Consider the following 23,726-nt stretch of genomic DNA (forward strand, 5'->3'; position numbering starts at 1 on the left):
TGTCTTTTTGAGTTGGTTTAAGAGCAAGAGATCCAGTGACCTTCTGCTCTATCCCAAAGTGTTCCTTTCATTTTGGTCAAAAGAATTTCAGGTGACATTCCCCCAGCGCTGTTTCTAGCATGTCACACTGTTAGCATTCTCACAGGACTGTCTGTATCTGAATTACATGTGGCACTGCCTGGCTCAGCTCCTCGAAATCTGTATGGCAACTACACTTTGCATGAAAACACTATGACCTGTTTTGAACTGTTGGTACTGTGTATACGAATCATACTTTGCGGTGTTTGAACAAGCATGCATAATTTCTGATAATTTATTCATCATCTCTCTGTTGCTTGAAAAAGAGAATGAATACAGTACCTTTATTATACTACTCATCATGTTGCTATTAAAATGTCTTTGTCTCCCCAACCCATGCACTGGACTGGAATATTTTAATAATTGGTGGCTCTTTTCATAAAATTGCAACTAAAATTCGTTGCATTGGTTAAACTGTAAAAATAATAATAACATAACGTGACAGCAATCATTTTATTGTTATTATTATTCTTGTTAATATTACAATAATAAAAAGACAGCACCTTAATGTTCAGATTGCTCTAAAACAATATGTATAATTACCAAAAATATATCCTGGCGTTCTTATCTCTCGTGGGCTAAATGTGCAGGTCAACGTACAGTAGCTGAGACAGCTTGTCACTACAAGCTCTGTGCCCGCTTTCCCTTTAAGAAGGCACGCTTCCTGGATGCGTGGCTACAGGGGCGCCTTATGGATTGGCTGGCGTCTGACTCTGAACTCCCTGCCCCCCGGAACAGGATCTCCTGTCAGTGCTGACGTTTGATGTTGGAGATGGCGGCGGTGGATGTGTCTGTCTTGGACCAGAGTGAGAAAGAAACCCGGGAGAAGCTGTCTCTCTGGGACCGCAGATCGGACCCCATGGCGCCCCTGACAGAGCGCCAGACGGATTCCATTCTGGAGGTCCGAGCAGCCGCTGAGAATCTCCCAATCCCTTCTGAGGTGAGGTCCAATACAGTGGCTAATTAAACGGCACCGTGGCCCTGGATACTCAGGAGTGTCTTATCAGAATAAAATAAGAGTTATCTACGGCGGTTCGTTGTGATTTTCAGTGATTTGAAGGCTTTTGTAGTTAAAAGAGGACGTGCTATAGAGCTAGAAGGGGAGTCGTAGTAGTGTGCGTAGAGGGTGTCCTCGCACACATCCTGGACTGATAGGGCAGTTCTGAGGCTCTCTACTGCACAATTCGCGCTGATTTAATGCATTTAAATGTTTCGGCTGTTTTTCAAAATGTGTTGAGAAGTTAGATTTTCTAGTAAGACAGATCTTACATGACTTACAAGAGGAGCATGACCTGTGTTGTCTGAGGTCAGGTCCTAACCAGTGTCTCTAGACGCGTTCTTTCAGTTTGCCTGTATCCTTCGGTCTGCGGACCACTTTTCTGTCCCCGAAGTTTTCTTGGAAAAAGTGCATCCGTACATTGATAACATAAGCATATCAAAGGACTGAAATGCATGTATGTCCGTACATTGATAACATAAGCATATCAAAGGACTGAAATGCATGTATGTCTGTATCTCAGAAATTACTCTCTGTTCTTCAGTTTGTCGTTTTGATTTATATTGTGGAACTATGAGTGTATATAATTTTAGGTGGGCAGGGTAAAAGGTGTCACTGTGTGACTCGTTTAAACTCAGACTTGGGTTGCCAGGGATTTTGTCTTGAACCAGCACAGTGACGTAGTGTGATGGTGAACCTTCCTGTTCAGCACCCACCCTGAAAGGGTAACGCTTTGTGCCGGATGTTTCCTGAACCAGTTGCCCATTGAAGACCTGTGCAGCCTGACGTCGCGCTCGCTCTGTGCCCCGCTGTCCACGACGGTGCCGGCTTCCACAGAGGACGTCCTGTTCAAGGGCTTCCAGTCGCTGGGCATGGAGAATGAGCGGATAGAGACCGCACAGCAGGTACTGACCAGAGCGCACGGCCTCTGACACTGCTGGCATCCTTAGTCCTGATAACAGTGTTTGAAGAAGCCAGAGAATCTCCACTGTATCATCTTCTTAGCTAGGAACGCAGCAAAGCTGACAAGGGGGCAAAATGACATTTTCTTCGTTTAATTGCCATCACAGGGCTTGAACAGGGCCTGAAACAGCCCCTGGCACTGTTTTGCTTTCCTACTAGGTGACAGAATACCATCAAAACATGTAATGACTCATGTAGAAAGCAGGACAGAGTCCTACAAATAAACACAGAAGTTTAAAATTGAATTGAAATTTGATTATTCCATGATCATTTGTGCTTTCTAGGATCTGCTAAGAGTTTGTAAAATATTACTTATTTCTTTCCTCTTTGCTTTTCAGTTCTTCTCTTGGTTTTCCAAGTTGCAGACACGGGTGGACCAAGATGAAGGTGCAAAGAACAGGTTTGTGGGAATAAGTAAATATGCGTTTTGGAAATGTCTGAAATGAAGGTAGGCAAGTAGGTCTCTGCTAATTGATAAATGCAGCATGTTCCACAGTTGGAGATGGTTTTGTCTGAGAAATGTAGAGTCATCTGTTTTATATGCTGTCTGAACGCCAGTTAACCAAACATGGGGGAACATTCTCAGTGCTTAAAAAGAGAGAGGACCATTTTTAGAAGGAACAAGTAAAGGTTTATTCCATGCCGAAAAGAGGGGAAAACAAACGCAACGTTTCGGTTGTGGAGCGTTCTTTAGGTGTTTTTCTTTTCTTTTCAGCATGGAATAAACCTTTACTTGTTCCTTTGCAGCCTACGCATGCTGATGCAGCTACCTACTTGAACTACTGCTACCCAGAAGGCTATCCTAGCTGTACTTGAAGACTTTCAGACTTAGTGCTCCGAATCCAGAGTGCAGTTTTGCACAATAAAAGCTGTGACACTGGTCCACTGAATGCTATATTGTTTTCCTGCAGACTGACCAGAGATCACCTGAGTGGTTTTCAGGACCAGTGCGATGCTATCCTGAATGATGTGAACACTGCCCTGCAGCACCTGGACTCTCTGCAGAAGCAGTACCTGTTCGTATCCACCAAGACAGGAACACTGCACGAGGCCTGTGAACAGCTCCTGAAAGAGCAGGTATTGTCTCGCAGCTCAAACATTTTATGCAGGAATTAAATTTAACATCAGCTGTATTGTGGCTGCTAGTCTCAGCTGGAGGAAATGATCTCAGTAGGCCGCGGTTACTCAGAGGTAGCTTCTAGAAGTCAGTTCTGGTGTTCAGTGAAGTGGCTTACCTCATTTTCTCTGTTCAGCTAGGAACCAAAAACAACCAGGGCTGTTTTTAACGAGGGAATCTCAGTCAATGGGGGTTATCCCCTTGGAAGTAAATGATTTGTTCCACCTGGGAAAAGTGGAAAGAGAGACTTCTGTTTTGACGTTGCAGGAAGCAACCTGTTTTGTGAAGACACAGGCTCTTGTTAAAATCGGGGTTGTGGAAGAAAAGTGGGTCCCCAACTTTGTTAGAAAGAAAGGGATATGACAGAAGTGGTCAGGGGGGTGGAGTTAGAAATGGAGGGTGTGAAAGTTGACAAAGTAGCTGTTTCAGGATGCCTACTCGGAGTGAGTCAATTCCCAACAGTGCAGTTCATAGTGTAGCGTGGAAGACCGCACTATCACTGTTGGGAATCTTTAGCCACATATTGTAGAAGACAAGCAACTAGTAGGTGAAGACAAAATTGAAGCAGGAGTTTTCACTTTAAAAGAGCAGAGATTTACAGTTTGAAAAAACATGCATTTCCCTGCAGTTTGTGGGGGATTGTCCACTACAAACAGCACACAGATTGTTTTTTGCAAAATACTGCAACATTTACTATTTGCCATAAGAATGATGGAAAGGTATAGAATGATGAGTAACAAAGAAAATAAATTATTGACTTTTATGTTTTATTGTCTTCCAACAGTCAGAACTGGTTGACCTGGCACAGAGCATACAACAGAAGCTGTCTTATTTTAATGAATTAGAAAATATAAACGCGGTAAGTTCCTTTTGAGGTACAGTAGGTTGCAGCTTTTACATGGTGTACGTTAGAGTATGAAAAACATTTAACAGTTAAAGAGCTGGTTGAGCTGTTTAATGAAGGTATTAAAAGAAAAGATTTACTTTTTCTTTATAGGTTAGGGTTCTATCTAATTAAAGGAAGGTTGGAGAGGCTCATCACCAAAGGCAGTATTAGTACTCATTCTTCTTTGATGAATTCCATGTTAGAAATCCAAACACGACAGTCTTGAATAAAAGAAGATTTAGTGAACTGCCACTGTTATGGCTGTAGAAAAAAGATTGTTGTGTTGGAAGACATTAGAAAAGTGTAGTGTTCTAAATTTGACAGATTATTTTCTTATAAAGGCAAAAATATATACATTTTTTTCCTGTTTACAGAAGTTGAATTCTCCTACATTGTCTGTGAATAGTGAAGGATTTATACCGATGCTCTCTAAACTGGACGACTGCATCGAATATGTTTCCTCACATGTAAGTAGTGATTCAAAACTTTTTTTTAATCAGGAATGGTATTGAACTGAGGTGATTACACTGTACTTGCATTAGCCTTTAAACCTAAGTATACCCTTAATGAACGATAACTAAAACCTGATTTAGTATGAAAACCTGCTGTATGTATACAGTACATTCAGTAGGACATTTTGAAATACATTTCTAATCTAAATAAAAAAATGAAAAGACTGTAGTATAGTATGTATGGGTAGGGCATTTTCAAATTAATTTATTTCTACATGCAATAATTCTTTATTACATTCATACTATAGACATTTTCATACATAAAAACTTAAATTCATAAATGTTGAAAAGTATGAATGTACACCATTATTTTCTTAGTTAAATCAGTATTTTGTTCCAGTTTGTCAAATATATGAATCCATTTGGAAGCTGTTTCCCTGCATAGTGGAGAAAAAAACTTTTAATCAGGAAATATGTAAAAGATTACACTTTCCTGAGTAATAGTCGATTTGGTATTTGTCTTTCAAGGTTTAATTGTAATGTGTTTATCTTATGATTGTTACTGTATATTCTATACCTAACTGATTTACTTTTATTTTCCAGCCACATTTTAAAGACTATCCTGTTTACTTAGCCAAGTTTAAACAATGCCTTTCCAAAGCTATGCATTTAATGAAGACTCACACTGTGAACACACTACAGAACCTCACCACCCAGCTAACAAAAAGGGTAAGGGGGCAGCCAAATGACTTGGAAGGTTTATGATTATTTTGTTTGACTTCAGAACCCAGGACCCCTCCTAAAACAACCACACAGCTTGATGAAAGAAAAATGAAGATTGGTCACTTTCAGTGATTGGTTTATGTCCAGTACCCATTTTGTGTGAGACAGTTCCTTGCAGAATGTCAGGTAGTTACTGGGCTTGTAGAAAAGCCTTAAACAGACCTTTAAAACAAGACGTTTTAAAACCATTAAGCTCTTTTTGTTTTCTTTGAGTAAGGCATTTAAACGCAAAATGGAGGAAACATGCTAATCATTATATCTTGTTTTCAGAGTTAAGAAATAAGGCTTCTATTAGGCTAAACCTATAATTTAATTTATTTTTCTTCTTTATGTATTTACAAATTCATAAGTGTTTCATATGTTGTAGGATCCATCGGGTGTGCCTAGTTCTGAAAATGCTTTTACATTGTATTATGTGAAGTTCAGAGCATCTGCCCCTAAAGTTAGAGTAAGTATGATTTTTTTTCTGATGTGTGAACCTTGTTCTCTTTACATTCAGCCACTTACTGTTCTACTCCAGTCTCATAGCTTTTATAATTTTAGTCTTAACAATTTGAATCTAATAGGAGTATTACAAGAGATAATTTGGAGGAAGGGGTAACAATGTATTACTGAGTTTAGAAAACTGTACTTCTCACTGGTTATGTGTTATTCTGGGAATTTAAACTGAATTTCTCTTTCAGTATTGTAGCAGACTAATCATTTTGTAGTTTGCTACACATTGCTGGTGTTCTGGATTTGGTATTGTTGTTTTTGAAACGTCAGTCAGCTTTCTGTATGCAAGCCTAAGGACTTTTCTGGTCATGTTGAGAGCCAATTGCTTCTCAGAAGTTAGTGAACAGATGCTTAATGTACAGTATGTAATGTAAGCTCACAATTTCTCCTGAGCAAAACCTCCTTTTTATATTAAAAGTTTCTTTATTCTTAAAGACTTCCTCAAGCCTTACATCCTTGACTCTTCTTCAATGTGTTATTCTTGCTGGCATCTTATAATTTCTTGTTCTGTTGCAGACACTCATAGAGCAGATAGAACAGAGATCTGAGAAGATACCTGAGTAAGTCCCCTGTCTGTAAGTCGTACAGATCTAGTGCTGTGTTCCCTTCTGTGTGAATGCCTGCATGTTTTGGCAAGTTGTGGGTGTATCTCAACCACTTACAAAGTTAACGTAGATTTTTATGTGATTTTTGTGTAATGAAGATTGTAAAATGTGTGTATATAAATGATTCTATTCTTAAATTCTTAAATTCCTGGTGTACACATTATTTTATTACATTTACAGGGTTAAAATTCAACATTTAATTTAATAGTTTGGTGAACTTTATTATTCTTTACATTTTACATATATGTATATTTAAGATACATGTAGTTTTTCTCATTTCTAGATAAAAACGTACAGAAAACATATTAATAATAATAATAATTGCTTACACTTATATAGCGCTTTTCTGGACACTCCACTCAAAGCACTTTACAGGTAATGGGGACTCCCCTCCACCACCACCAATGTGCAACATCCACCTGGATGATGCGACGGCAGCCATAGTGCGCCAGAACGCACTCCACACGTCAGCTATCAGTGGGGAGGAGAACAGAGTAATGAAGCCAATTCATAAATGGGGATTATTGGGAGGCCATGATTGGTAAGGGCCAATGGGAAATGTGGCCAGGACACCGGGGTTACACCCCTAGTCTTTTCGAGAAACACCCTGGGATTTTTAATGACCACAGAGAGTTGGGACCTCGGTTTTACGTCTCATCCGAAGGACGGCGCCTGTTTACAGTATAGTGTCCCCGTCACTATACTGGGGCATTAGGACCCACATGGACCACAGGGTGAGCACCCCCTGCTGGCCCCACTAACACCTCTTCCAACAGCAACCTTAGTTTTTCCCAGGAGGTCTCCCATCCAGGTACTGACCAGGCTCACACCTGCTGAGCTTCAGTAGGTTGCCAGTTGTGAGTTGCAGGGTGATATGGCTGCTGGCCATATCGCCAATTAAGACTGTTGACCCTGCAAGATGGGGTTTGTACTTGTATTTGAGATTGGGCTTACTCGTTCCTCTTAATAAAAATAAAACAAAGATAACTATGGTTGTGGTAACTGTGTTTTTTTTACATTTTGGTACATCTATCAATCAGCACATGTTTCCTGATGCGGCATCCAATGTTACATGGTATTGGGTTCCTTTTCTTTTCAAGATGTACAGTATATTACCGAGCCATTGCAAAAGACACTTTTGTTTCTGCTACACTTTTCTTGGAAAAGACAACAATGGAACAGAGGCATCTGGATAAATCACCTCTATTTCCTTTTTTTTATTTTCAGGTATCAGCAGCTATTAGGAGAAATTCACCAGTGTTACCTAGATCAGAGAGAGCAGTTACTCAGTCCCAGCATAACGTCCACCATTACAGACCTGACCAGCCAGAATAACAAGGACCACTGTGCACTGGTACGAGCCTTCACTCTTACATTGGCTTATATGGTTCCCACTGTCTGAGTTCCTCTGCTACAGTTTCATCATGCCATCTACTTCAGTATCTGGTGCTTCATTGCTGGGTTTCAAATACATTGCACCAGGTAGTACAGTATATATTGTAGACTCATGTTCGCTGTGGTGGTTTTCGTTCAGATTTTCCTTAACTTCTTCTTGGTCTTGACGCCCTCTTGCTGGTTTGTTCATTATCTGATTGCCTGGCTGGAGAAATTGAGTGATTGTTTAAGGACGGAATGGATTAGGACTGAATGCATGTTGATTAGAAACCTTGTCATCCTCTGACCTCATCGTATATCCTTTCCTTCACTGCCTGGATAAGAAACACAAGCAACATAACAGTGGATAAATAACCAGAGTGTCATACGGATTAATTGGGGATATCCAGCAAGCCATGTGGATTTGGAATGAGTGGTGCAATGTTTCTGGGGTAGCTGTGACTAGGGTCAATCAAGTAGAGAAAAATAAACCTCTAACGTCCATCTGTCGCTATTCAGGTGCGCAGTGGTTGTGCCTTCATGGTCCACGTGTGTCAGGACGAGCACCAGCTCTACAACGAGTTCTTCTCTAAGCCAACAGTCAAGCTAGAGTAAGTATACCTGTTGTGGATCGTTAGCGCAGTTTTTGTGTCTTCCTGCAAAACCCATTTTAGCAGTTAAAAAGGTAATGTACTGTAGTTCATATCTACAAAGTGTAGTGCCAAGATAATCCAGTATTTATAAATATGAATTTTTGGTGGCTCTCCAGAGCCCTGACCACCGCACTACTTGTACTCTAATCCAGGAGAGAGGTTACAAATGACCGTTCTTGGAATTCTTAGCTTTTTACATTTCACTTGGATTTAAGTTGTTTTCTGTGAGGTGAAAGTCATGCAGTATATCTAAATGTTTAGTGTAATCCAGCACAGCAGTATCTCACTTAGCACTGAAGATGTGTTCAGAGAAAGGAGCACTGTGGGAATGTGTGCTAATAGAGGCAGATGTATCATGTGTTTAATAGGGGTGTGTTCCCATGAGCACAGTTGCTGGTGTTTTTATCAAAGATGTAGGTCCATTTTATGAAGAACAGAGTTTTTTTAACAACAGAATTGGCCATGTATTCATACATACAGGTCTGAGCTCGCTTGGATTAACCACTGTCTGCCTTCACTCCTCCAGCTTGGCGGAGACTGAGGGGAGGAGCTACATTAGCCAGCTGGGTCAGGCTGTGGCTCTCATGAATATTAATATGCAAAAACAGGCGAGACCATGGTAAAGTTGTGCACACACAGAGACACAGAACGTTTACAGCTGGCATGAGGCTGTATTGCGCATTAAACATGAGTGTTATGCCACACTCATACCTTTTGGATGAGAGCTGGATTTTTTTGTTGTTGTTTAGCACAAAAAAGTAGCACGCTACTTTGCTATAGTAATTCCATCTAGTCAATATGCATGTCGCAGACATTCTGCTTTTATATTTCATGAAGGTTTTATATTTTTAAAGTACAGTAATTACTAGAACAAAGGGCACTATGGAGCATTAGCTCTTATAGAAACCGCATTGGGCGAGGTATTGCTGAACTTGTTCTGGGATGTTACATGGGTCTTGCAGTTTACTTTTGTACGATCTCTTCCTGTATCTTCCACGATCTCCTTGGTGAGGTAGGCAGGGTTCGCACTGTCACTCTGAGCTGTTCCTTTCACAGTGAACTGCTGGAGAGGCTGTGCCTGTCGCTGTACGACGTCTTAAGGCCGCTCATCATCCACGTCATCCATCTGGAGACCCTGTCAGAGCTCTGTGGGATCCTCAAGAATGAGATGCTGGAGGACCATGTTCAGAACAACAGTAAGATCAGATCAGAAGGCTGTGCGACCCGTTTCTCTTCACGGGGGAAATTTATCCTGCTTGTTTTTTAAAGGCAGCTCAGCCTTTTTGCACAATCAAGGATGATTGTCAGTGTTTTTTTTCATCAGTCAGTGCAGGCTGCTGTACTATGCAAAACTACTCCTGCAGTGGAACAGGAAGTTCACTAAGTTCACGAAGTTAATTCCAGTTCAATTACGTTAGTCTGTGTTTGCAAAATCTTGTGGTACTTGTAGGGCTTGTAGTACGTGTTCTGTATATTCGGCCTCTTCAGGAAACCGTGCAGGGCACTGTTTGCACTTATTCACTAATGTGGCTAATTCTGATTGTGTTCTTGCAATCTCTATATCTTAAAGAAGAGCCTTTAAGAGTAGCATGCGCCTCTGTGACTTTGTGTGGAATTTGTCCTTTCAGTGCAACAGCTGGGAGCCTTCGAAGCTGTGGTTAAGCAGATGTTGGAGGACGTTCAAGAGCGACTTGTGTACAGAACCCACATCTACATCCAGACTGACATCATTGGGTATAACCCTGCCCCGGGAGACCTGGCATACCCTGATAAGCTGGAAATGATGGAGGTGCGGAAAATACTGCCATTCCCTCGAGTTCACATCCCAGTGAACAGACCCAAATGATCTGGGATTTCAGGTGTTGTAGTTTCAGGCCAAAATCCTTTCGATTGGCGTGATTAGTGGTCTTCAGGCAATATTCCGTAAGCTAATATAGAGTTTGCCTACTTTGAAAATGCCTATGTTTGTGAAAGGATCCCCCCCCCCTCTGATTTCAAATACCTGACTTGGGTTTTGCCCCTTTTTTTTTCCCCATTTTGCTCAGAAAATCGCCCAGAGCTTAAAGGAAGAGCAGAAGAAACAGCTTTCCTTGGATTCTTCATTTTCAGATGTCCAGCTAGAAGACGCGGACTCTAAAAATGTCATCAAATCAGGTGAAACGGATGAAAGAGGCCCATGGGGAACCTCCTCCGGTTGGCCTGTACAGCGGCCATCATTAGGTTTGTTGGCTCCCTGAGGAGGAGAGCTCTCCTCCTGAGCTGGCGTGTGACGGCTTGCCCTCTCTGCGACCACAGGTACTGGAGAAGCTCCCGGAGCTCGGCTGCACGCCTCCATCTCTCCGGCGGACTTGCACGGCATGTGGTACCCCACCCTGAGGAGGACCTTGGTGTGCCTGTCCAAGCTGTACAGGTGTATTGATGTAAGATGTCGCCCTTCAGCAAACCTGTCTGGAGGCAGAAATCGAACACCTCTCCCACTGTGAGGGTGGAAGTGAAGAGGTGGATGGACTGTTTTGTCGGACGGCTGACAAGCCGCGGTCAGTGAGGTTGCATTGATGTGATTGTTTTCTCCTTCTAGAGAGCAGTTTTTCAAGGCTTATCACAAGAGGCCTTGTCTTCATGTATCCAGTCGCTACTGAAAGCCACAGATGCCATCACTAAGAACAAGGTGAGTGGTTACTGTAATGAAGATGATGCCTCGGTCATGATCCTGTGATTAAGTTCCCTAGGTATTTAAATTCTAGTTCACTCCTCACCTGGGAATAATAATTTTACAAACCGCTGAGTCAGTACCCATGGAGTATTCACCTACCCACAGGTTTGAGCTGGGAGTTCGATTGTGTTTGTTGATTTTTCTGACTTGAGGGTTATGCAGGAATTCAGGCTTCAGGGAAAATGCTGCAGCTTTTGGTTGATCTCTGCCATAGCATGTACTTCATCTTTTCATACTACCCTGAAGAATGCATATCTTTTACTGGAAATACTGAATCTGGTTATTTATGCCACATTAAATCAGAATAACGTCCATGTGCAGTGGGTAGTCTCCTACTCGTTTTCTCCTTAATCCACTGAATGGTTTGAGAAAGTATCCTGAATTTGCAGAGATTAGTTTTTTTGCATGGGAGTGTTTTTGTTTTTTTAATTTGAACATTATTTACTGGTCTGTGTTGTATTTAATTTAATTTAATTTAGTCGATTTCACATCTTTGTATTTTGGTAACTTAACTGATACAGTGGCCCACTTGGTACTTCGGTAGTTTACATGACAGAGTTCAACCCTTTACTTTCACCACAAGAGCAGTTCCTGTTCAATTCGTGTTGCAGGATATCAGCCGCTGTGTCAGCGGAGCAAAGTGTCCTAGTTTATCCTGCCACTGGGGGAATCCTTTTGGAATTCGAGTGCACTGCAGTCTTATTGTGTTGAGATTCAAGCATTTTTTATTTCCGATTAATTTGTATGGCATATTATAATGAAAATACAACTTGTTTCATTTGTATTACGGAGAGCTCTTTTATCTAATTTGAAACTTGACCTCTGTACATCAAAGCCTGAAATGCGATTATTTTCATGGTTTACATTTAATGTTAATTTAAGGTTTGTCACTTGTTTATCAAATGTTGCTTTATAGCAGATATGTGTCAAGGTAGTAGAATGCGTGTGGGAATCCTTCATCAGTTAATTTCACTTTATGACATCTGTAAAAGGTACTGAGTGGCAAAGAGTTTTTTTCTCTTTGAAGGTTGTATGTTCCCTCCTCAGGCTGAGGCATGTTTGTGACGCCTGCCTGGCTCCTCTGTGTTAATGAGGGCTCTTTAGATCTGGTGTGTGGGGGCTGAGGTCTGAAGGGCCGTCAGTTGCATTGCCTCAGGTTAGCGCTGTAAGACGTTTATCAGATGTGTCTCAGCCAGTGGAGCCAGACCCCTGCCAGTTGGGAATGCTCTCTGGGACGTCCTGTGTGTGTCTCTGCAGGAGCTTTTCCCCGGCCTGCGATCAAAGAGTGATATACAGTGATTGTGGCAGAGCGAATTGGTGCAGTGTAGCTTAGTGAGGAGTTTGACTGGTGACTCAGCTTCTGAAACAAGCAGCCAGTGGAATTGGTTACAGAAGGATGGGTAATAGATAGGATTCCCTGCTCTGAATATCTTTCCAGTCATATGCCGGTTGAACACCCTGACACCCTTGTTCCGCCCGCAGTGCGGGTGGGATCAGCTCCCACAGTGGAGATCACTGCAAATGTAAAGCTAGTTGGTAAAAGAGGGCAAAACTGAAAAGGAAAACCACAGGCCAGTTATTACAGCATGTCTTCTGTTACTGATACAGTTACAGGAATAGTAGTGAGATGATAAACTCAAAGAATACTTCCAAAATGGTGGCATTTTAAGAGACAGCTAGAATTCTTTAAGCCATGAGGATAGTTGATAAAGCATATGCCAGGATATATTTTGAACTTTGAAAAGTTTTTTTTTAAATAGAAGCTTTTAGTAAAGGCCCTTATAAAAAATTAATTTTGAAATGAAAAGCCATAGGAATCCAAGTTAGTGTGTGCACCGTGATGAAGAACTGCTTAACAAACAGGAATCCGCACAGCATTTTATGGGGCACAGTCTCTGATTAGTCCGATCTAAGCTGTTCATCGTTTTTAGGCCCTTTGACCTTCGTGAGCTATTTCAGTTATTTATGTTCTGGTATATTTAGAAAACTAGTTAGATTTACAGATGATGTGAAAGTAAAGCAGTTTGTTAACACAGAAACCGTGAAAAAAGAGATGGACTGGGCAGGCCCTTTGGGAATTAAATTTTACATCAATAAATGCAAAGTGCTCCACACTGGTAACAGGAAATACACTGTGCTGTACATATTTCATGTGTGGTATTTTAAGCAAGTTTGCTAGCATATTTAGCAAATAGTGTTCAATTTCAAACTGGGGAAGTATTGTTCAAGATTTGGAAAGCATTAGTAGGACCAAAAAATTGCTCCATTTTGGGGAACGCACAATAAACAGGTTAGCATAGCCTTAAAAGTCAAATAAGAGCAACAAGAAATATTCCTGGTCTCTGTGGATTGTTACATACAGATGTGTTAAAGGAGTTGGACCTGTTTAATGTAGAACAAATGAGATTGAGATCAAACTTGTAACCAGTATATAGAATCCTAAAGATCATGGATAGGGTTTATCCTAGGGCTGAATTATTTATACTCATCAGTGGAACGCCAGTACATAGGGTTGCACTGGGAAACTAAAGGAGAATCCATTCGAGATGAAAAATAGGAAGCCCTTGTTTACATAAAGAGTTGCAGATGTAAGGAACAGGGTTAATAAGCAAGTGTCTGAGTCTCAAACTGGAGGATCATTCAAGAAATGGCTGGGTGAAATTTTCGTTTCACTTGACTCCTATCACCACCAGATGAGAAAGGTGGGTTAAATAGCTTTCCCTCATGGACAGCAGCCTTTCTTTTGTTCTTATGCCAGCACTGTAAGGTCACAGTCTGTTTAAAAACAAAGTATGCAATGGGTGTTAATAATGCAACATGGGTTTTACTATGTTCTCTGTTCTTGTGCAGACTCAAATCGATGGCCAGCTGTTTCTCATCAAGCACCTGCTGATCATGAGGGAACAGATTGCTCCCTTCCACACTGACTTTGCCATTAAGGAAATTTCTCTGGATCTCAAAAAAACTAAAGGTATGTACTGCCGGGTCTGGGTAGCTAGGTCCTGCTTCATAACATGATCCGTGTCATTTCTCAATTGTCTTTACCTCAGAACTCCTTTCAGCACTGGTACTGAATTTGGTTTGTTTATTTTAGATTTCTAAATATATGTTTTGCCTGTCTTTCTTGGTCATGGTAGAGTGATTAGATGCTGTAGTTTCACTCGCTTGTTATTCTAATTCATGTCAGTGCCAGTGGACAGTAAATGTAAATTATCTGTCATTTACATTGCAATGTAGTTTATGTAACAGTATTAGATCTGGTAATTAATAAATACCCTTTTTTACAATTAAAGCTGTAAGTACAATATGTACAATGTACAATAGGTACTGAACAAAAAAAATAAAAATGAGAAGAGATCTTTCAGTTCATGTTGCTTATTTGGTATTAATTAGTAGCTAATTAATTGAAGGATCTTATCCAGCTTTTTTTGAAGGAAGCCAACTCCCAACAACTTGGCTGAAAGTAATTTTTCTTTGTGTAAAAAAAGGAAGACCCTCCTATTTTCATGCATTTAATTATTTTAAATATTTTCATATTTACTGATTAGAAATTTGAATGCAAACATCATGCCACAGCAAAGATCAAGTCTGATTTTAAAAAACTTAGAAACACGCAATGCAGCTGTATTCCAGTTGTGGATGAGTACAAAGAACAAGATGGTTTATTGACATGCAGTATTAGACTATATCCAGTAGAGGGAGCCCCCACCCCTTTTAATATGGACGGGTAAGATGTTATATTTTTTTACTCTGGCTTTTATTTGCTCTTGTTTTTCTTTCAGATGCTGCTTTTAAAATTTTTAATCCTAGGACAGTTCCTAAGTTTTTTCGACTGAACAGTCACAATGCTATCCTTCAGTTTCTGCTTGAGGTAAAGAGTGATTCAGTGTGTTTTGTGATCTGGATTACATATGTGCATGTAGTTCGAGTAGGGAGCTGCGTCAGCATGCGTAGGCTGCAAAGGAACAGGTAACGGGTATATTCCATGCTGAAAAGAAAATAAAAGAAACACAACTGAAGAAGGCTCCACGGCCAAAACGTTGTGTTTCCTTTCTTTTCTTTTCAGCATGGAATAAACCCGTTACCTGTTCATATGTGCATGTATATAATAACGATCACTCCTTGCATTCATTTACCACTTTACATATCAGAGTGGGCCCGATTCATTAACCACTGACACAAACAGGGTGAAGCAAGCGAGGCCAGACTGTGCACACCCAGAGTGGAATTTAGCCAGGACACTGGAATTAGTACCCCTGGACTTGCCAACAACCAGAAATAATTAGGATCCCTGTCTAACATAAGAACTCAGTGTTTCTGCCTTTGTATTGGGACGTTGTTTAGGAAGCTGTGGCTCAGAGGGAATTGTACCACTTTCATCTCCTGGATTTCCCTGGGGGTCTCCCAGCCTGTCACTGACGGGGCTCTGCCCTGCCTAGCTTCTTAGATCAGGCTAAAAGGCAGCAATGCTGCTTGTCAAATACATACTGAGAGGCTTCAAAAACACAAAAGTGAGAACAGCATTTGAAGCACTTGTTGCTTTTTCAGTGTCTTTTAGTGTTAACGTAGTTATAAATGTGTACCAGGGTCATAGCAGCTCATCAGGCCAGAGCTCATCCTGGTTTCTGAGCACAGGACTCCCCTCCCCTGGGTGGGACAGCTGTCCATCACAGGGATGACCACCCCCACCCAGTAATTCTGGTCCACACTGGTAGAGCTGGGTGACCAACTGGGGTAAAGTACCTCATTTGAAGGTACACCAGCAGTGTGTGCAGCTGGAGCTCACACCCAAGACCCAAGACCCAAGATCCAGAGGAATAGTCCCAATATATGCGTATAGTGTCAGAATGAGTAGCTGAGTAAGTGCAGCTTGAAAAGGAATATGAAGAGGTTTTTCCATGCTAAAAATTAGAAGGATAGATAAAACACAACAGTTCAGCTGTGGAACCTTCATAGGTATGAAGCGGGTATACTCGCACACAAAGATGATTCCACAGATGAAACGTTTTTTCTTCTTGCTTTTCAGCATAAATTAACCTGTCCGTCTTCCTTTATATAGATCCATAATGTCTCTACGATTATTCTGGCCTCTCTTGGTTATGGTATAAAATTTTTGACATTTAAGTTGTTGTACAGAGTTTGCATAGGCGTTTTATAGCTGTAGACTATTATCTCTGCTACAGGGAACGCCCGAGATAAAAGAGCATTATATAGACTCCAAGAAAGATGTCGATCGCCATCTGAAATCCAGCTGCGAACAGTTTATCCAGCAGCAGACCAGGCTTTTTGTGGGAAACTTGGAGGAATTTCTAACCAAGGTGAGGAAAGTCGGAGAAGAAAAATAAATCACTCTTTATATGTTACAAGTGTTTAAGAATGTTGTGCAGATGCAGTTATACTGTAATACCTTTTACCTTAGCAGGTTTGCTGATTTAATGCAGCAGAACCACACTTTCTAAGTTTTAACTCAGAATTATTATAGTCAGCTTCTGAGTGCGATGACCTTAAACAAGCCTCTTCATGTGGGCAGACACATTGTACAGCACGTGTTGCTTTCTGCAACTGTTTGTACAGGTTTTGGATGTATGCTTCTCTGTAGAAGCCGCATCTGAATTTGATGGAGCATTACATTAGTATGTAGTCTGTTTACCAGTGTGCTGTTTTTCAGGTGACAGCACTGAAGACAATGGCCAACCAAGGGGGCCCAAGCTATAATCTTCCTCAGCAGCCATGGGCGCAGCCTGGTGAGACCACCGCTTGCTCACAAACAGGAGGGAATAAGGCTTGTAAACATGTCTGTTAAAACATTTGATGCGAAGTCCGATTCCTGTTAATCCGCCACTGATGATGAAACTAAAGCATTACATCATAAATTTTGTTGCAAGAGAGGACATCAAGGGTGCTGGCACAAACTACATTCTAGAGGATGAAACATCAGAAGCCTAAATCAAATGTGTCCAAATCCCTCCTCCTGTCAAGTAGTCAAAATAGGGCTTTTTTGTCTTTTTGCAAGAAACGCCAGTGTTACAAAGACGTTGGCATGTTGCATAATCCATAACCTGGAATTGCTAATTGACGCTGTAAACTTAAGCTGTAAAGCTTGTTTACGCTGCTCATGTTGCTCCTGGGCCTTTCTTTCTTTCACAGCCAAGATCAATGAGCTTTTGACGGCCACATACAGAACCATGAAAACGAAACTACCAACAACCTCGCAAAGCATGTCTTTGTACCTGGCCAACAGAGACACAGAGTTCATCCTTTTCAAGCCAGTCCGGGTGAGTAACCCAGAGTGAGGGGTCTCAGTGAATTAAGCGTCAGTCCACCTGGAATGCTTACTGGGGCAGATAACTCAGCTGTGTATTAAAATGGTTATAAAGTATGATGGTTGTGTCAAAACGCAATAGAGCTCCAGATGGCACCTTTGAACTTGTTTGTATTCTCATATTCGGTTTTGTACTTGGACCGGGTCCATTTCAACACAAGAAAAAATCTCAGAGCCTGACATTGTTGTTGGTGTTTTGTCATTTGTAGAACAATATTCAACAAGTGTTCCAGAAGCTCCACACAGTTCTCCAAGAGGAATACAGCGGGGAGGATCTGCAGATCATTGCCTGTCCCTCTATGGAGCAGGTACTAATTATAATGCAGTTTGCTAGCATTTTGAATATTGGGCATCGAGTAAGGAGGAGACTTTAAATTCCCAGATGATGAGGTTCCCATACACCAAATATTAGGACAGACCCCCTCCACCACCCAGAACGACAGGACGTTAGGAAAGGACAGCGACATCGTAGGACATCAGTGGCAACAACAGTGGACCTGTTAAGAATGTTTTGGAAGTCTTGAGTGTGAATTAATGAAGCTGTCTTAGTCCAGTGCTGCAGTGATGATACTTTTTTGTAACAATGTGAACTCACTGTTCTGCTTTGGATTCAAGGATTGTAAAAATAGGATAGGAATGGGTTACCCTCCCTATAAAATAAACTGTAGGTTTTGATTCTTCAATCTCACCTTCTCAGCTGAAAAACCAATTATTTTAAAATCTGTTATACTCCAAAGTTTTGCCCTTACTTTTCTGTTGTATGTGTGTGTGTGTAGAAAACATGTGGAATCCATAAACCCCAAAGCACATGTCAGAAGAGAAGTCAGCAGAAGTTTGAAACAAGCTATGCTTTATCTCGTGTTTTGATGGCAACAAAATGTATTTAGACAACATTTACAAAATATAACGATTTGTCTGGTGTACTGTGTGTTAATTGTACTTGAGCGATGCTAATTTTGACACATGATTTGAATGGTGCTGAACAGCCTCAGGGAGCAGTGCGCCAGATCTGAAGCTCTGTTTTCTGTTGCAGATCAATTTGCTGCTGTCGGTAAACAAATAATAACCAACCGCGAAAGTCTTGAAGAGGCAGCCACTGGCCTTAACTCTGGAGGTGCTGTCGGGATGCAGGTGTCGGGTTTTCCACGTTCGCCACCTCTTCTTGCAGATTCATTCAAAGAACTCGAGCTGCAGGTTTTTTTTCCCGGACTTGTGAGAATGTGTTGTTCCTTGGGACATGTTGCACAGTAGTTAAACCAAAGATGATGTTATGCTGACAACGGAGAACGCTGGGTTTGCCAACATTTCTTACGCATTTTGTGTTTTTTCAGTTTTTTTAAAAGTTCTTAGACATTGAAAAAACAGGTTATAATACGAGAAACAGGGAGAAAGTGATTGTTATAGGTGAGCTTCTCTGTGAAGCTGGGTGATTATTGACATGTAAATGGCACCTCTTCCCCTTAGTTTGATTTGGCACCATTTTCTGTTACCAAGTATTTTTTTCCTGACATAATTTGATAAGCTTGCAGCCACAGTTGTACCTGTATATTTGTTGGAGTGGTGTGGTTACTCTTATTTAACTAACATCTGAAGAAAATACCTGATCACCTTCTTTTATGTGCTTTTCTGAAGACGATATTGGCAGAAGCAGGTTTTTCAATAAATATATATCCTGCACTTGTATGAATTCAGGAAGTAGAAATTTGTCGGTAATCACATAGGGCCCAGGAGGGTTGGTTTTCTAGCAGAAAGCTGAGGTGAAATGGCATAATCACTTAGAATCACAAAATTTTCTTCTAGTACTCTCAAGTAACTGGTAGCAATATGCATATCGGTTTTGTTTTGTACTTTAGGAGTAAAATTCAGAGGGTTTCCTTTGTCAAAGGTAACATTACTGAAAGAGACTCATTTATGGTAGGGTGGTCAAACTTATTTGTTGTGACATTTATTTAAATGTACTACAGGATGATTGTATATAACAAATTATCAAGATACTAGGCACAAGCAATAGATAATATTTTTATTTGTAGTGTCCTGCAATTTTGGTGTTTATTTTACAGTGAAATACCTCCCTTTAAAATGCATTTAACAGTCGTTGTGTCTTCACTGGATGACAATTTTGCAAAACTTACTACTACCCTCTACATATGGGAATGTTTGAATCATAATTATCCATATTTAAAATATCATAACTGTGATTGTTTGCTCTGTTATCCTGAGAAAAAAAGTGTCAAGATATTTCGTTCAAGAACTGGAGAACACATCCACCCCAAGCTATCAGAAATCCCGATGTAATTGAATTTCTGCTACAATGAAGCATGTATTTTTAATACTTGTTTTCTCAGTCTATGGGGTCATATTTTTTCAACTGAAGATGCTTCCCTTTTGACAGCTCTCATTTATTAGGGATTTTTATTATTGAACATACTCCTTATTTTTTAACATAATTTCAGCAAAACATATTGCTTCTGAGGCACAGAAATTGAGGAAAGCCATTCCTCTGGCTGTAAGAAGTGTGGAAATAGCTGAAAAGGACAAGTGGTTGTGTTGCCTATAGTCACCTGTTATCCATGTTTTCAAAAGTTTACTTTTTTACATTTTTATATTTTGTACTAACTACTATATTAAGTTAAATAGGTTAATTATCATAAACATGCAACAGTGTTCATATTTTGACAATCCAGTAGTCTTAAGGTAGGAACAGTGAATAATATTGGATGATTTTCTAGACCTTGGGAAAGAATCATGAGTAAAAGAGTAAAGGGGGGATGTGTTACTCTTGAGAAACACATGATATCTTCACAAGCCAAGATGTGATGCTTATATGTATATCAACTGGTAAACTACAGTACTGACATACGGGAATGATAACCCAGCGCCTGTGATAAGTTTGAAACCTCTCATCTCTTGTAATTAGTAGAGTTTTAGTCTTTATACTTGGGAAACAGGCAAAAGTCAGGGTTCAAGGGACGTTCTGTGGTGGAAAATAAACATAAAAAAGCAGGACACTATTTGCCAGATATCAGCCATACAAAACACCAAACATCTACAAATGTACTATAGATCTTTGGCTACAGCTATCTGTACAAATCGAGCATGAAGGCTTTCCATTCACTTCTACGAAGAAATATCCTTTTCCCTACTTGAACCATACAGTTTTATTTTCTGTTCTTCAGTAAAATAATAACAAGAGCCTCAAAAAACATTAGTTTCAGCGTTGATTCAGAATTTGGAGGATTCACGAGGAAGTGGGAAGCATGTACAGGTCTTGGGGTGTTATTTCTTTATCAGTGTTTTTATGCAAAGTTGTGCCCTTGTTGAACTAGAGCTGTGCAGTTGGACAGAGGTAGAGACCCCAGGAAGATGAAACTGATACTTTAACATCACTAGATCTTAACTTCAGAGTGGCATTTGAGATCCTGTCATCTAATGAGGCTGAGTCAAATGATCATAGAACAGGCTGTTCAGATGGCCCTTTGTTTCACAACTCATTTGAAAGATTGCTTTAGAACATTACACTGAGTACACTGAGGAACATGACTTCTTAAGAAACATAGGATCTAGCCCACATGCAGTAGCCTATTCAGTAGTTAGTAGTTAATGGATTCAAGGATGTCATCCAAATTCTTTTTCTTGAAGGAACCCATGGTATTGGCTTCAGCAAAATGGCTGAGTAGCTTGTCACAGACTTCCTCAGCTGTTTAGGTAAAGAAGTGCCTACTGGTCCCAGTTTTCAGTGCACTTCTACATAGTTTCTACTTATGTCCTTTTGGTTCATGCTTCAGTCTTCGTTCTGAAGACATCTGCCGAGTAGACTTTGTCACAACCTTTGGGGATTCTGAATAACAGTTCCCTTTTATTTTTTCTCTATTCAAGATGATAAAGGTTCGAAAAAGTTCAGTTCCTTCATCCTGTCAGCTTAGGAATCAGATTCTGAACAAAAACAGTTTCTTGTCTCTCATAGTTTGAGGACATCTTTAGACTGGGACAAGATAGGCAGGTGAGATCATGGCAGCCATTGACTGGGTTCCTGATGAATATACCAAACAAGAAGAACAGAAAGGGAATTTTAACCATAGATGTGATATTGTGCACTAAAGGTGGTCCAGCAGGTCGTATTGATCTCTTTAAATTTCTAAAAGACAAGACCTCAGACAGAGAATTCAGTTAGCTGGGCTCAGGGTTAATTGGTCCAATTTAATAGTGTTGTGGTGGTCTGAAGCCGTTGCTGATGTAAGGATACTTAATTCGCCTGTTGGGTTGCAGATTCTGAGCAGTGGTGTGGAGTCCTGATACCGGTGGGCCAGTGTGTCTGCAGGTAGGTCTTCATTCCAGCTCCTAATGACCTCACTCATCTAGCTGTTGCCTTAATTGGAACAGCTTTACTTTTCTCGGCTTTACTTTCTACAGAAAGCCTGCAGTCACACTGGCCCTCCACAGCCAGAACTGGGGACCCCTGTCATTGTGGATGTCTGGTGTGATGTTGGCTGATGAGAGAGAGTGAAAGTAAAGGTTGAACTATACCCTAAAGTGATACGGAGAGATTGTTGCCAGAAATTTTGTACAGTGTTTTCTGAATGTATTGACCCACATTCATTATGTGGAGGCATTGCTGTTCCTTTCGAAAAGGTCATCAAGTAAGAGTGGCTGGTGGATTGCAGGGGTACGCGACGTTTGCTTTGATTAATAACAGTGGGTATTTTTAGTTTAGTTATTTTTATTCTTCTCTATTGGAATATTAAGTCTTTGGTATACATAGTATGATTTCAGTCCAGATGTGAGAAGAGGAAACAAAATAATTTAGTACTTCTTCTGTGCTCTGTCTTTTGTTTGTAGGACAAATTGCCTCTGTTTTTTTTTGTACAGCTTTGTAATGTATAGATTTTCTAAAAGCAGACGTTCATGGTTGTATTTAGGAATGCATTATTTTTCCACCAAATTAAAGATGTTGTGCAGATTTATTATTGCATAAAAAACGTTCCTCTCTGGATAAGCGGTTAACATAACATAACTTATGTTAATCCTCTAAACCCAAGTTTTAAACCTCTATACTAGAGTCTTGCTTGATAGGGGTAGTGAGAAGCATCTTAGATGCTTTCGAAATACAGCTTTCATAATATTATTTTACAAAATACAAAAGCTAAATGGATATCTCTATTCATGACATATCACATCTTTTCCTGAACTGAGATCTCTAAAAAAGCAGTGTGGTGTGTCTCCGTTGGCTGTGTTCTTTGAGCTGTCTGGAACATTGTGCTGTGCTGCCCAGGGTCCAGCCCATCTGGTGGATTATCTGTCCTTCCCCCATTATCCAAAGTTTCACCTTTTACTCCTAGAGTTCTATTGGCCTATTGTGCTAGCTGTGTTTTCCACCTGTGGTAAGTGGTGATCTCAGAGACAGCTTTCAGGCATGGCCACACTGATCCAAACAGTACCTCGGGCTCTGTGGGAGAGCGTCTTGGTTCTGTAAAAATTAAGACTCACAAGTACTTTCCGTCCCCAGATGCAGTATTAGAGCCCACTGAGATGCTCTCTCTTTTTGACCCTCAAATATTTTCATACTCTTATCATTCCATCCCTGCTTTATTTAAGTCAGTTTTATTGCGTCTTTACTGGGACAAGACCCTTTACCTTGTTCTGAGATGGGTATAATAGGCAAAGATGAAAACATAGCTAAACTATGATCATTAGTGGGCAGAGACTTTGGTATGAAATTACATTACTGTATTGTACAAAGCTTGTGCTGGAACTGATTGTTTCATCTTCTAGTGTTAGGATTTGTAACTAAATCATTGGTCAACGATGTAAAATAAGTCTTCTCTGTGTGTGCAACACTCCATGACAACTGGTTTGCTGTATACTTGTAAAATAACTGTATATTTTTTAAAGATTAAAGATTAGAGCTAAAGTTGCAAATAAGTAATATTGGACTGTGATTCTGTCTGTCACAGTTGTCCTTCGTCTGGTCACACACAGCAGTTGTCTGGTCTAATTTGCTGATTTCAAGGAGAAATATTTCTATGAATGGCAAGGGATTGCATTGGGTGTTCCTTATCCTTCAGAAATGATTGAAGAGGTAAATTAAAAAAATAAGGTTTATATTAACTTTTAAATATGTAACATTTTTATAAACACAAAATGTAAAGCAGTGTACATAAAATGGAAATACTGTATTTATCTATGAAGAATGCTGATTCTGATCACCTTCAAATAAAGGTTTTTTTTTCTCCCCTGTCTACTGCTTGACTCCTTGTATTAGGGTAGCAGGGTCTTAATACTGTATTTTCA

At 40.3% G+C, this 23,726-nt stretch overlaps 1 protein-coding gene across 2 annotated transcripts; it reads left to right on the top strand.

The window, feature by feature from the left end:
* The first annotated feature begins 769 nt into the window (after nucleotides 1-769).
* cog3 (component of oligomeric golgi complex 3) lies at nucleotides 770-23,672 on the top strand. 2 transcript variants are annotated; one of them, XM_088602835.1, is made up of 23 exons: nucleotides 770-1,018; nucleotides 1,834-1,980; nucleotides 2,377-2,438; nucleotides 2,950-3,115; nucleotides 3,940-4,014; nucleotides 4,416-4,508; nucleotides 5,097-5,222; nucleotides 5,644-5,724; nucleotides 6,288-6,331; nucleotides 7,604-7,730; nucleotides 8,270-8,361; nucleotides 9,460-9,599; nucleotides 10,032-10,192; nucleotides 10,449-10,557; nucleotides 10,699-10,823; nucleotides 10,982-11,071; nucleotides 13,967-14,087; nucleotides 14,899-14,987; nucleotides 16,300-16,434; nucleotides 16,785-16,860; nucleotides 17,264-17,391; nucleotides 17,648-17,746; nucleotides 18,472-23,672. In XM_088602835.1, the coding sequence occupies exons 1-23, from the start codon at nucleotides 842-844 to the stop codon at nucleotides 18,499-18,501; spliced, it is 2,493 nt and encodes an 830-aa protein (XP_088458961.1). In that variant the 5' UTR covers nucleotides 770-841; the 3' UTR covers nucleotides 18,502-23,672. The 2 variants fall into 2 exon arrangements, with proteins under 2 accessions (XP_088458961.1, XP_088458970.1); XM_088602844.1 differs by having other exon boundaries at nucleotides 884-1,018; nucleotides 1,728-1,980.
* Nucleotides 23,673-23,726: the final 54 nt, after the last annotated feature.

Source organism: Lepisosteus platostomus, chromosome 2 (assembly GCF_059453375.1).
Source record: "Lepisosteus platostomus isolate fLepPlt1 chromosome 2, fLepPlt1.hap1, whole genome shotgun sequence".
In the NCBI taxonomy this organism is placed as follows: domain Eukaryota; kingdom Metazoa; phylum Chordata; class Actinopteri; order Semionotiformes; family Lepisosteidae; genus Lepisosteus; species Lepisosteus platostomus.

Bases quoted from the DNA above. Each gene is read 5' to 3' on its own strand.
- cog3 (XM_088602835.1), top strand. From the start codon at position 842: ATGTTGGAGATGGCGGCGGTGGATGTGTCTGTCTTGGACCAGAGTGAG. The intron at 2,439-2,949 runs GTTTGTGGGAAT...GTTTTCCTGCAG, and splicing joins GATGAAGGTGCAAAGAACAG to ACTGACCAGAGATCACCTGA. The intron at 14,088-14,898 runs GTATGTACTGCC...TTTTTCTTTCAG, and splicing joins GGATCTCAAAAAAACTAAAG to ATGCTGCTTTTAAAATTTTT.